Below are 14085 nucleotides of genomic sequence, written 5' to 3'. Positions count from 1 at the left end.
GTCAGCTGGGTATCTCACGCTTATGGTAAAACTATGAGCCCATTGAAGTTTCCAATTTGAACTGATTAATATATACTGAACTTCTGGCAGGTATTTGGAAAACACACGAGTGAGAAACCTGCTTGAACTAGTCCTTGCCGGTCTATAATAATCTTTATTAGTGTCAAAAGTAGGCTTGCAGTAGTACTGCAATGAAGTTACTATGAAAATCCCCTCGTCACCACACTATGGCGCCTGTTTGGATACACCGAGGGAGAATTCAGAATGTCCAATTCACCTAATAAACACGTCTTTCGGAAACCAGAGCACCTGGAGGAAACCCACGCAGACATGGGGAGAAAGTGCAGACTCTGCACAGACAGTGACCCAAGTTGGGAATCGAACCTGGGGCCCTGGCGCTGTGAAGCAACAGTGTTAACCATTGTGCTTCACACAAGATATGTTGCGTTGTGTGGCAATTTCACAATGCTCAGTGGAATGAATAAGAACTGACCCAACAGCTCAAGACTTGTCCATAGTCATGAGAAGAAGCCATGAATGGTCATCTATAGCAGCAGAATTATAAACTGCTACAATCTATTGCATGATGAAGACCAAAAAAAAATTAAATCCATTTTACACCAAATGATTTAAGTTTGTAATTTATATGCTACATTTCATTTAATACTGAATTTATTTGAACAAAAACTCATTGTTTACCACAAGGTATTGCAGCAATCCTTAAGGCCAAGCTTGCACATGCTTACATTTTAATATCCTTTATCTAAACTGGAGACTCAGTGCTGTTTTAGTGCCATAGCTCCTTCTGACCCTAAACATCAATATCTTTCTGTTTAGCTTAATGCCTTGAGTCACAATGGAGATTGGCAGTGATAGAAAGGTCTTTAAGGAGGTTATGCTTAACCTAGCTTAAAAAACAACAGTTGAAGCTGGATGAAGGTAGGTATAGAATAGAATCCCCACAGTACAGGAGGAGGTTGTCATTCGGGCCATCGAGTCTACACCGACCCTCCGAAAGCACACCCCACCTAGGCCCACACTCCTGCCCCATCCCCGTAACCACACCTGGTCTGGAGAGAAGAACTGTAATGTGTGCATTATTTGGAACCAGCGTTAATCTTTATTTGCCACGAGTATTTTCAGGTTACCCCTTAATTAAGTTGCACATATTCCACCTTGACTGTTGGCATAAGGTCTCTTGTCTTTATCTGTAATAATATACAAATTCACATTCCTATTAAAAACCTCATGAGCCAGTATATCCCTCACCTTGTCCATCACAATCCAGTTAGATGATCAAATTTGCCTCAATGAGTCATGCAGAGGGACATGTCAGGATATTATCAGATATTTCTCAGGATGACGTGCCAACGCTGTGTAGTGGCAATAAATGATTTACATAGATGTTAAAACAACAGACTAAAAGCCAGATAAGTGATCATACAATCAATGGATTAGGCCAAAGTTTTACTGTGAATTTTGTGGACCACCATTGAACTTAATGGAAGGAGGCAGCTTCAGGAACACCATATTTTTTAATGATGGCGAAGTTGAGTAAATGAGCAATAATGCTGAAGTGTTTCCATCAGTCTTCAGGCAGATTTGTGCAGTGGATGACCCTCTGCTCTTCTCCTGGGACCTCTGAGATCAGAAATGCCAATCTTCAGCCAATTCAAATTACACTGCCTGACTTCAAGATATGGCTGAGCGACTGGTCACAATGAAGGTCACTGACAATATCCTATCTACGTTGCTGAAGATTTGCGCTCCAAAACCCATGGCTAAGCTGATCCAGTTTGAAATCTATCCCATTTAGTGCAGTGGTAGTCCAACGCAACACACACAGACTCCTCAGTATGGGCCTTTCACAGTAACTTCATTGCAGTGTTAATGTACGCCTACTTGCGACTATAAAGATTATATTATCAGAGACTTCATCTTCACACGGACTGCGATAGTCATGCTTACAATACTGTCATGGACAGATGCACTGCAGCAAGTAGATTGGTGAGGACAAGGTCAATTAGGTTTTCCCCTCTTGGTTGTCTCACCACCTGTTGCAGACACAGCCCACCTGCTCTGCCCTTCAAGGTTCAGTCAGTGTTGGTGCCACCTAGCCAGACTTGGTGATGGACGTTAAAGTCCACCACCAAGACAGCATTCTGTGCTCTTTGCCATCCTCAATGTTTTTTGCAACTGGTGTTCAACACGGAGGTGAACTAATTCATCAACTGAAGGTGGACTGTAGGTAATAATCTGCAGACGGTTTCCTTGCCCATTATTGAGCCTATGTCATGAGATGTAATGGGGTCCAGAGTCAATATTGTTGAGGCCTTCCAGGGCACCTCCTTCCTGACTGTATACCACTGTGCTGCCACACTGCATCTTCCCTGCCAGTGGGGCAGGATGTATCCAAGGATAGTAATCATAGAATTTACAGTGGAGAAGGAGGCCACTCGGCCCATCGAGTCTGCACCGGCCCTTGAAAAGATCACCCTACCCAAGCTCACACCTCCACCCTATCCCAGTAACCCCATCCCACCCTTTTTTGGACACTAAGGGCACTTTAGCATGGCCAATCCACCGAACCTGCACATCTTTGGACTGGGAGGAAATCGGACCGTATGGAGGAAACCCACGCAGACACAGGGCGGACCTGCAGACACTGCACAGACGCTGACCCTGGAGCTGTGAAGCAACCGTGCTAACCACTGCTACCATGCTGCCCAATAATGACAGTGTCTGGGACATAGTCATACTCACTGAATCAAATCTTCCAGACAGTGTCAGGCTGTTTTCTGACAAGTCCATGGGATAGCTCTGCTGATTCTGTGCAATCCTCCACATGTTCACCATTGTAGTTTCTGGTGCATAGTTCAATGCTGGGAGGTCCATCTATGGTTTGGTAAAACTAACCTGTTGGACATTTTAAGAGTCATCTACATTGCTGTGGGCCTAATGTAACATGTAGGCCTGGCCAGGTATGGGCAGAAGATTCCCTGCACTTCAGGACATAAGCAAATCGGATGGGATTTACGTTGGTTATGGTCACCATTGCAGGGACTATTGATTTCAAATTTATTAATGAATTTTCCAAGTAAAATGTGAAAAAAGCAACATGTGCAGCACCTTTTGATTTATTGTGTTTGTGCTAACCTGGCTGCAAAATGGTAGCCAACATGTTAATTATCATAGAATTTACAGTGCAGAAGGAGGCCATTCGACCCATCGAGTCTGCACCGGCTCTTGGAAAGAGCACCCTACCCAAGGTCAACACCTCCACCCTATCCCCATAACCCAGTAACCCCACCCAACACTAAGGGCAATTTTGGACACTATGGGCAATTTATCATGGCCAATCCACCTAACCTGCACATCTTTGGACTGTGGGAGGAAACCGGAGCACCCGGAGGAAACCCACGCACACACGGGGAGGATGTGCAGACTCCACACAGACAGTGACCCAAGCCGGAATCGAACCTGGGACCCTGGAGCTGTGAAGCAATTGTGCTATCCACAATGCTACCGTGCTGCCTTTGGTTACTCTTTGGTTAATCATCTTTTAATATATAAAAAATAAGGTGTAAAGTACAGAATGGATTCAAAATGGATGCAGCTAGTTGAACATTAAAGTAACAGTAAAGGCAGCGGCACAATGGTTAGCACTGCTGCCTACGGCGCTGAGGACCCGGGTTCGAGCCTGGCCCCGGGTCACTGTCCGTGTGAAGGTTGCACATTCGCCCCGTGTCTGTGGGTTTCACCCAAAGATGTGCAGGTTAAGTGGATTGGCCATGCTAAATTGCCCCTTAATTTGAAACAAATAATTAGGTACTCTTAAATTTAAAAAAAAAAAAAGAAAGAACAGTAAAGGAAAAGAATCAGAACTAATGGTTAAATATGAATCTACGCAGGTAACAACAATTAATTATGTCAAAGCACTTAAACATGACAGCAATGGATTTAAACAATATGCATAATAATAGCACTCTAACAACTTACTCCCTTAAATTTTAATCCCCAGAGATACAATGAAACTAATGCCTTAATTATATGTCAAGTCTTTCAGGAGCTTTGTGACTACCCAGTACCACTGGTGACTCTGCCAACTCTGGTGATGCGTGACTTAGTTCAACTGAACTTGTGCGCGCAGGTGTAGGTTGAATATCTGTATGAATGTCCCTCTCCTGAAGCTGAAGCCACTGGACATCTTGGTACAACAGTAACCACTTGTTCAACTTCCACACCTGCATTTCCTTGGGACTTTTGCTGTTTGAGTCATGGCGTAGATGAATATCATCTTAGTGCTTGCGACTAACTCTTCCATTGTTCAATTTCACAACCAAAGACCCACCTCGGTTAAGAATAACTCCACGTAGCCAACGATGGTTATTGCCTGAATTGCTGATATCACAATCATTCAGGTTAAAACATCTCTCCTTAGCATGATAATCATGTGTCTCCTTCTGCTTTTGTCTCCTTCCCACTTTTCAGTACGTTTTCTCTTTGCGGCAATAAAGAAATATAGCAATGCTGTTCTAAAAAACGGTCACGTATACTTTCCAGGAATTTGTCGCCCTCTGCATTAGTGCTATTTAGGTTTACCCAGTCTTATGTAGATTGGAGTCACCATGACTACTCTGTTACCCGTGTTACATTTACCTCTACTTCCTGATTTTATGTATTACCATTTGTACCAACATTGCAACCACTATTTGGCCCATGAAAAATTTGAAGTTTGCTGACCCTTGCTGGTTCTTAGCTCTACCCAAACAGATTTTATATCTTTATCTTCTTATCTAACATCCTCTCACTAATGTACTGATCCTATCCGGCACGGTAGCACAGCGATTAGCACTGTTGCTTCACAGCACCAGGGTCCCGGGAGTCTGCACGTTCTCCCTGTGTCTGCGTGGGTTTCCTCCCACAAGCCCCGAAAGACGTGCTGATAGGTAATTTAGACATTCTGAATTATCCCTCTGTAGCCGAACAGGCGCTGGAATATGGAGACAGGGGACTTTGCACAGTAACTTCATTGCAGTGTTAATGTAAGCCTACTTGTGACAATAATAAAGATTATTATCTTGCTTTGACATCTGGATGTAGCAGATCCAGGTGAGACTTTGGTTTTTTACCCATCAATAATCCAGTCCCATAGAATTCCTACAGTGCAGAAGGAGACCATTTGGCCCATCATGTCTGCACTGACCCTCTGAAAGAGCAGCCAACCTAACCTGCACATCTTTGGACTGTGGGAGGAAACTGGAACACCCAGAGGAAACCCACACAGACATGGGGAGAAAGTTCACACTCTACACAGACAGTCACCCAAGGCCGGACTTGAACGCAAGACCCTGGCGCTGTGAGGCAGCAGTGCTAACCACTGGAGAACTTGGTCCCTGAATTATCACCTGCCATCCTCTTCAAACATCCCTTCAATGTCTGAACAGCACACTCTGTTCAATTTCACTACCAAAGACCTCGGTTTTGAATCTGAATGAACCATTTAAATCTGGATGAAAAGATGCAGTATGCATATGGCGTATTCCATTCCTTAGCATAATCTCTTGGAAAAAATTGCTTGTAAATGTTGTACCATTATCAGAAATGAGAGAATCGAGTAACTCTTGAGAACTCGTATATGTTCTCTATCGTACTGGGAGCTGTAATGTTGCTCATGTATACTTCTAGCCACTTAGAATGTGCATCCACATGCTAAAACCATGTGACCCATGAAAGGACCTGCAAAATCCACGTGAATGCTCGACTAACGACGATCAGGCCACTCCCAGGGATGTAATGGCGGTAGTGGTGCCATCTTCGGGATTAGATTGATGTGCAGAACAGGGCTTCACTTTGTTCTCTAAATCCTGGTCCATATTGGGCCACCAAACATACGACCTGGCTAAACCTTTCATTTGAGGGGCACCTGGATGAGCCTCATGAATTTCATAATTACTTGCGAAGGACCAGGGGTGGAGCAACTACTCTCAATCCCCACAGTATGCAACCTTCCTGCACACTTGTCTTTGTGCCTCAAATAAGGCTTCAACCCACCATCTTCTATGATTGATGATCATTCTTGCATCAGAAATTTTTTAACTTGTGACAGAATAGGATCTCTGTACGTCCACTGCTTAATTTGTTTAGCACTCACTGGAGATTGGGCAAGTCTCTCTAGTAAGAAAATCATCTCGGAAGGGCACAATACCTTGGTTAGCAAATCTGGTAAAGGGAGCACATTCTCCCCGTGTCTGCGTGAGTCTCACCCTCACAACACAAAGATGTGCAAGGTATGTGGATTTGCCACGCTAAATTGCCCTACCATTGGAAAAAATACATTGGGCACTTTAAATTTATAATTAAAAATTTCCGGTAAAGGGAGATGACCTAATGCGTCCATGTTAGCATTGCCCTTCCCTGCCCTGTACGCAGAGCTGTACTGATACACTGATAAATAAGAGCCCAACGCTGCTTGCTGAGGCCATGGGAGCAATACATTGTGACTTGCTGAAAAGGTTCATCAGTGGCTTGCATACGGTGAGCGAACAACCATAGAGGTACTGATGGAATCTTGATAACTCAAAAATGATACCTAGACCTTCTCTGTCCAACTGTGAATACCCTTTTTCAACCTTTGTCAATATTCTAGGTGCAAATCCGATCGGTTTTTCGACCCGTCCTCCATTGCATGGCCCATAGGGTGGGGCATTGTACAATAGAGTATTTGGTCCTGTATGGACCAAAATCGACTAGCAGATTTTTTGATTGCTGCAGAGCTGTCACGTCTTTGAAAGCCAATTTAAGGTGCAATTTAGCGTGGCCAATCCACCTAACCTGCACATCTTTGGGTTGTGGGGGCGAAACCCACGCAAACATGGGGAGAATGTGCAAACTCCACACGGACAATGAACCAGAGCCAGGATCGAATCAGGGACCTCAGCACCGTGAGGCAGCAATGCTAATCATTGCGCCACCGTGCTGCCTGGCAAAATCTTTCCATAATAGTGACCTGAGCTCGGCCATATTCCTGGGTTCTGCAGCTTCCTTAATTACTCGAACTTTCCCTTCCACACTTGGTGCCTGAAAAATGCACTCCGCTTCAGACAGTCTCACCCCTGAAAACCTTTTTAAAACACGATCCAGGTTGCCGAGGTGCTCTTCCTCAGTCTTAAAATTAAAATGTCATCTTAAGTAGACTACAACACGAGGAATGCCTTGTAACAGGTTGTCCATCTTTGGAAATTTGCTAGGCTGGATTATGCCCAAAACCAAATGATTATACTTGAACGACCCTTTATTCGTGTTGATGGGCATGTACTGCTACAAATCTTCCTCTCGCAAGAGTTGTACCTAGGCCTGGCTCATGTCCAGTTTTGAAAAAGTTTTTCCTCCTGCAAGGATTGAAAACCTGAACAACGGGTAAGCATCCAGCTTGGAAACCTAATTAATGGTAGTTTCTAATCCCCACACCTGCGCACAGTACCATCACTTTTAAGAACAGGAACAATTGGAGCTGCCCAATGTGAAAACTGAATGAGCTCAATGATTGCTAGCCTTTGAAGCCGCTGTAACTTCTCCGGACAATTTAACTGGTGCCACGCAATGTACCCAGTTTGTCCTTGAAAACCTCAGGATATTTCTGAATGATGTCTTCTGTCACTTTTGTGTGCTTTATCTCACCCCAGTTCAACTGAACTTTCCTGAGCAAGTCACGCCCGAGTAGACTAAGCCCATGCCCTTTTACTACCACAAACTGCTCTTGCTTCTTGGCTGTTTTATTCAATGTCTACCGGGGCCAGTTTAGCTCAGTTGGTTGGACAGCTGGTTCGTGATGCAAAGCGCGGCCAACAGCGCACTTTCAATTCCCATGCTGGTTGAGTTTATTCTTGAAGGCCCGCCTTCTCAACCTTGCCCCTTGCATGAGATGTGGTGATCCTCAAGTTAAATCACCACCAGTCAGTTCTGTTCCTCAAAAGAGGAAAGCAGCCCATGGTCATCTGGGACTATGGTGACTTTACTTCGCTCTAACGCTCCAACCAATGCTATCGTCTCGCTGGTATTTGTCCGAAGGTTGATTCCTGCCTGAGTACGGGCTGGTACCTGCTTTGGAGCCCCAAATCTTCCTGAAGGTCTCCTCACTGATTACTGATACAGAGGCCTGGGTCCACCTCCATCTTGATTTTCTGTCCATCATCCTCCACTGTAGCATAAATAGGCTATGCATGCCCTCACTCAACATGTAATAGTGCTCCTCTGCCTGGTCTGAGCTTTCCAAGCGATGCGCCGTTGACTGAGGCTTCCTTGCATTTGAAGTTCCCTGCTTAGTCTTAGACTTCTTTCAGCACCTCGGCACTTCTTCGCTAAATGCCCCTACTTGTTGCACTGGTATGTAACAAGCATCTATAAACTTATAATGATTTACATAGTGTGACTTTCCACTCCTGAAACAATCTACTGTCTTCACCTTTGTACTTGGAGCTTCTTTCTTTACTTGATGCAGTGCACCTGGCCTTCTGAATATCTTTTGCATTATTTGCAGCCATTTCCATGCCCTGAGAAACTTCTAAAATTGTTGTAAAAGTAAGTATCACTTCTAGCAAACATCGCTGAATGTTATCATCATTAATGCCACAGACTAGTCTGTCTCAAAACATGTCTTCCCAAACCCGCAATGTTCAGGGAGCTGGTGCAATTCAACAACAAAGTTTTCCACAGACTGCCCTATCCTCCCTAAATGACTGGACTTTGAAACGTTCAATTACCGAGGGCTTAGAATTGTGGTGATTCTGAACGAGTGTAACTAAATCGACAAATGAAATGCCCCCCCCCGGCTTCCATGCTGTAGTTAAATTTCTCACTAACTTGTAAGTGTTTGCCCCACACACACTCAGGAGAATTGGGTGCTTCCTTGTCTCATCTTTTTTTTCATCTACGATCTCATTGGCAAAGAAAGTGTCCCAACAGTTCCACATATTCAGTCCAGTTCTTGTTCTCTTCCACAAACTCACTGATAAACCCAAACGTAGCCATGGTGCTGCTAACTTGTCTTCCGTATGTAAACTTAGCAAAACTTTGTGTTGAACATGCTGGAAGGTAGAATTTTTTTATTCTTGTTGCAAAAAAGATGTGGTAACTTGACCAGAAAAAGGCAGCCGAAACTCGGTAATCTTGTTAATCTTCTTTAAATATAAAAGCAACTAGTTAAAATAATAGTAACAGATATAAGAATAAGAACGAATGGCAGTGAAATACGGATATACCCAGTTTACAATAACATTTAATCATGTCAGAGCACTTACTGATGACATCACCAATGGATTTAAATAAGATGCATAATACTATAACAGTGCTTTAAGTGATGAGGAAATAGATATGGGAATAAAATAGATGCTGAACTATGAGTTGAAAAAGCCGATCAAGAAGTTAGGTGATATTAGAATGTTTCCGAAAGGGGATTCTTTTATTGCTGTAAGAGAAATGGGTCCTGGATAGTCTTAAAGCAATCTTGAGGACGGTATCGTCAATGTGGCTGAACAGTGAAAGTAGTACCCACCAAATTTTCCTCATTGGTTACAGTACTTTGCCTTGTGTGTTATGTAGTGCACCTCTAACTTTTAAATCTTAATTTAATAAATTGAGGTTTATCACTTTGTGTCTAACTTCCGAGCAAGTTGATGTGTCATAAACCGTTTCTACTTAAACTAACTAATGGTGAGGGAAATACAGTTCGTAGAAGGTTGCGATCTTCAAGAAATTTATAGAATTCACAGGAGCCGTAAGACCATATTGAACATGTTAAACACCACTGTTTGATAAATTGCTGCTGTAGCTGGTGTTCAAGGACATTCTGGAGGATCTTGAAAGTAGGTTTTTTTGTTTCAGGTCGCAGTGAAAATGAACCTGGGGATACAGAAACACGGAGGACAATTCGATACCCTGACAGTCATCAGTTATTTGTTGGGAACTTACCTCATGATATTGATGAGACAGAATTGAAAGAATTTTTCACAGGTTTGTTGAATTTTTAAAATTATTGTTGAGTAAGTGTGTTAGGAAGCAGGGATTGTTTTTAAAAGCCTCCTCTCTTTAGTGTGGATTTTTTCTGTAGCTTACGATTCAGCATTGTATTTGCAACATTAAGATTAGATTGCAGACTCCAAACGCAGCCTGCTAATTTATTTTTTGTTTACTTCCTTTAACAGCACTGATTGTTGCTAAGCTATACTGACTCAAAGCCTTCCAATAGCATGCCAATTGGCCATTCTTCAAAATTGAACCTAATCATTGCCAAAGGCTATTCATGTGAGACTGTTGTATTGACTCTGATCCTGTCCTTATCTGGATCTCCAGGTACAGAAGTATGCAGGGCAATTATCACACTGCAGGTGTTGTACTAGCTACGAGCAGTTAAGTAAGGTCTGACTTGAAGACAATACGTGCAACCTTCTGATCCATGTGGCTGCTGTAGTCCATTGTTATTGTTGACTGGTCACATGTATCTCTGAGGTCACTAAGGAAACCATTTTATAGAATCCCAACAGTGAACTGAAAATCGCTTATTGTCATAAGTAGGCTTCAAACGAAGTTACTGTGAAAAGCCCCTAGTCACCACATTCCGGTGCCTGTTCGGGGAGACTGGTACGGGAATTGAACCGTGCTGCTGGCCTGCCTTGGTCTGCTTTCAAAGCCAGCGATTTAGCCCAGTGCTAAACCAGACGTCGAAGGAGGCCATTTGGCCTATCGGGTCTGAGCTGACCCTCCATAAGAGCACCCATCTAGGCTCACTTCCCTGCCCTATCCCCATAACGCCACCTAACCTGCACATCTTTGGACTGTGGGAGGAAACCTGAGCACCCGGAGGAAACCCACACAGACACGGAGAAAATGCAAATTCCGTACAGACAGTCAACCAAGGTCGAGATTGAACCCGAGTACCTGGCACTGTGAATCAGCAATGCTAACCGCTGTGCCACTGCATTCTGTTTCCTTGTCTGTTTCTGGCACCTATTGGTTCCCTGAACAATGTTTGCCTGCAATCTTGAGCAATGCTTACATGGGTTAAAATTTATGCCATTTCTTTTCTGAGCTGATTACAGGAATATTCCAAGTCCATTGTACTATAATCTGGTCAGTGTTGGTTTATAATTGCTGACTACCTCTAGCAATAAAATGTTCATTGATACTAATGGTGAATCTCAGGTTTTAGGATTTTGGTACTTAGTTACGAGTCTTAAAATATAAAGGCTAAAGGGGGAATGGTTTTATATTTATCTCCATTGTTTTAACTGCACATCGATTAGAATTTAAACTGGGTTGTTTTTCAATCTAAATGAACACAACAGCACCATTTCTTCAGTGATTCGTTGCACTGCAAATTCGTCTTGAGTGAATACTACCAACTTGTTTGTTGAATGGCCTCCTCAAATCTTGAATTGTTTGGCATGAGCATTCATCTTGTTAATGTGCAGAATAACAAGCTCTCAAGCCAGTTTCAAGCTGAGATCTGTACACTCAAGGTTATAAACATCTTCTTGGTAAAAACTGGGGCTGGGAAGTTTGTCATTGTATAACTAATCCACACCACACAATGCAAGGCATCAGTTGGTTGGAAATGTATCTGTGGAACTCTGGCATGTACAATAAAGTTGAAAGCTATAAGGTATTACGATGTGGCAATTCTTTTCTTTGCAGGATATGGCAATGTGGTGGAACTTCGTATTAACACCAAGAGTAGTGGTGGAAAACTGCCCAACTTTGGGTTTGTGGTTTTTGATGATCCAGAACCAGTTCAGAAGATCCTGAGTAGCAAGGTAATGTGTGATAGGTAATGTGTAAGCTGTTTGTCTATTTCTTCACTGTTATATTTGAGTTTAAAATGGTTGGGGTATATCCTTCCACCATTTTCCGACCGATGCTCATTTTTAAAATTATCTTTTCTATTTATCATTCATCATAAAATTTTCAATACAGTTGTGGGAAACCTATTCCATTATAACTTTACATTCTCAAATCACAAAATGTTCATATCATTTTGCTTAATAAAAACCAGTCTGATCTTGGTGATTTGCACAAAGTTAACCAGAAAGTGCATGGCTCTGAAACCCGTATTTATACTCCTGTGCTGCTCTGAAATTGGATTGAAGATTGTCATTATTTCATACTTTTGTCAAGAGTTGCTGGGCTGATTTTTTCTTGTCCTAATTCATGGCTAAGTAGATGGCATTGTTTTTATGAAAGAGACTGGGAAGCATTTGGACAAAACTACTTTTCTGTCTCTCTTCCCTTCCCTATAGCCCATTAAGTTCCGAGGAGAGCTCCGACTGAATGTGGAGGAGAAGAAAACCCGGCCTATTCGTGAAGGTGAACGTAGGGGCGATGACCGCCGAGAAAATAGACCAAGAGGACCTGGTGGACCCCGTGGTGGTCTTGGTGGTGGCATGATGCGTGATCGGGAGGGCAGGGGTGGCCTGTCCAGAGGAGGGCTAACACAGAAACCTGGACCAGGAGCTGGAAGAGGAGGTGGACAAGGAGAGCCTCGGTTCTCGGGGCCACGTCACTGAAAGTATCCTCACTGGCTATTGGTGTGAGCTGATGGTACAGATGTTCTCTCTCATGCTCTTGTGATTCAGCTTTGTTTTTGGAATGTGATTTCGACCTGTACAGATTATCATTTTTTTTCAGTACAGAACATGGCCTTTTTTTTGTTCTCGACTTGTGTAGCAGTCGTCGTCCCACAAAACATCCTGTCTGAAATTTTTATTTGTTTAAGAAAAACGGATTTTAAAACCAGAATCTCTTGATTGAAGACAGATTCTGACTCCAGTGGATTGGGGTGACTAACAACTATGAACTGGATTTTAATACCTGCTGCCTCCCAGGAACGTGTTGGCCCTTTTGACTGAAATTTGGTGCAGAATTTTTAAATTGGAAACCAGGTTGCTTTTTGTTTTGCACAGACATCCATCTTCGGAAAAACTTGTAGCACTCTGCTATTTTTAAAGCACTCTACTTGGCACAGTGTTTTCCTAGTCAACAAATGGAACATCGTGCTATCTGTATTTGGAATGGAACCAATGTGATCACTAAATGATTGGTAATAAGCTGCAGTGCTATAAACTGGCGAAAGTTATCAATTCCTGTGCCGAGCTGCTGTGCTATTAAGATCAGGAGTGGACTAATACAATAGATGTAAGTCTTCAACTTTTTTTCTCTTTTTTGTTTTCATCATTGGAAGAATCTCTTTTACAGTGGGACTTTTAAAAACATTCAACTCTGGCATACTTGACATCAAGACACGTTTCCTCTGGAATTGTGAATTTTTTTTTAAAACTGTAAATTGCAGAAAAACTTTTCTGGTTTAGTTTGTATTGTAAAGCGTATGGTTGTGCCTTCTATTTATCTCTCATTCCAATCTTGGCAAAGTTGTACAAATAAATGTAGATTGCTTTATTCAATATGCACGGCTTTGTGGTGTTTGTTCTGGGAAGGTGGCCATTTGGGTCGGGTGTTTGGTTGGCTGACGAGTAAAATTCTAATGAAAGTATTAAAAGCTGGGAGGTCTTGAGCTGGCCTGCATTGATTCTTAATTCAATTCATTACTTTTTAGACTGTGCAGACCAAAGTTTCTTAAAACCTTAACTCTTGAATGGTTTATTTAAAACTCAGCTGTTTCAAAAGAATCCTGGTTTACAAATGCTTTCTGTTAATACCCTGGAATGACAAACGCAGGTCATGAACATGAGCCCCGAGTCATGTAGCTGCATTTGGCTCTTGGCTATATTGGCAGTTTTACATAACAATAGTCCTGTAACAAACAGCAATAATTGCTGATGGAACAGCTTGTATGGGTCTTAGTAGTTCTTCCATTGCTTTTGTAGGAGCTTACTCCACACATGCATTGTATGTTGTTTCTGTTTCAATTGCTTGCAAAGCAATGTTTGTTCCGTTCTTTGAATAAAATGGATTTTATACCGTTTTCAACTGAGCTTCAGCTGAGTTTGCTTTTAGAATACGAAAAGTTTTCTGATCATTGGGACTTAGTTGGCAGTTTTCAACTTGTAGGGCTTGAATTGATGTGCTGAACTT

General features: G+C 42.6%; 1 protein-coding gene across 2 annotated transcripts in view; it reads left to right on the top strand.

The window, feature by feature from the left end:
* g3bp1 (GTPase activating protein (SH3 domain) binding protein 1) overlaps positions 1–13454 on the top strand; it is a 57177-nt gene extending 43723 nt beyond the window's left edge. The window contains exons 10-12 of one of the 2 annotated variants that reach the window (XM_072512602.1): positions 9883–10011; positions 11692–11810; positions 12294–13454. In XM_072512602.1, coding sequence (XP_072368703.1) covers positions 9883–10011; positions 11692–11810; positions 12294–12560 — 515 coding nt within the window. In that variant the 3' untranslated portion in view covers positions 12561–13454. Of the gene's footprint in view, positions 1–9867; positions 10012–11691; positions 11811–12293 lie in introns of both variants that reach the window. The other variant, XM_072512603.1, reaches the window with a different exon arrangement.
* The last annotated feature ends 631 nt before the right edge of the window (positions 13455–14085 follow it).

Source organism: Scyliorhinus torazame, chromosome 7 (genome assembly GCF_047496885.1).
Source record: "Scyliorhinus torazame isolate Kashiwa2021f chromosome 7, sScyTor2.1, whole genome shotgun sequence".
Lineage (NCBI taxonomy): Eukaryota > Metazoa > Chordata > Chondrichthyes > Carcharhiniformes > Scyliorhinidae > Scyliorhinus > Scyliorhinus torazame.
The sequence above is the reverse complement of the archived record's forward strand: the minus strand, read 5'-3'. Positions and strand labels throughout refer to the sequence as shown.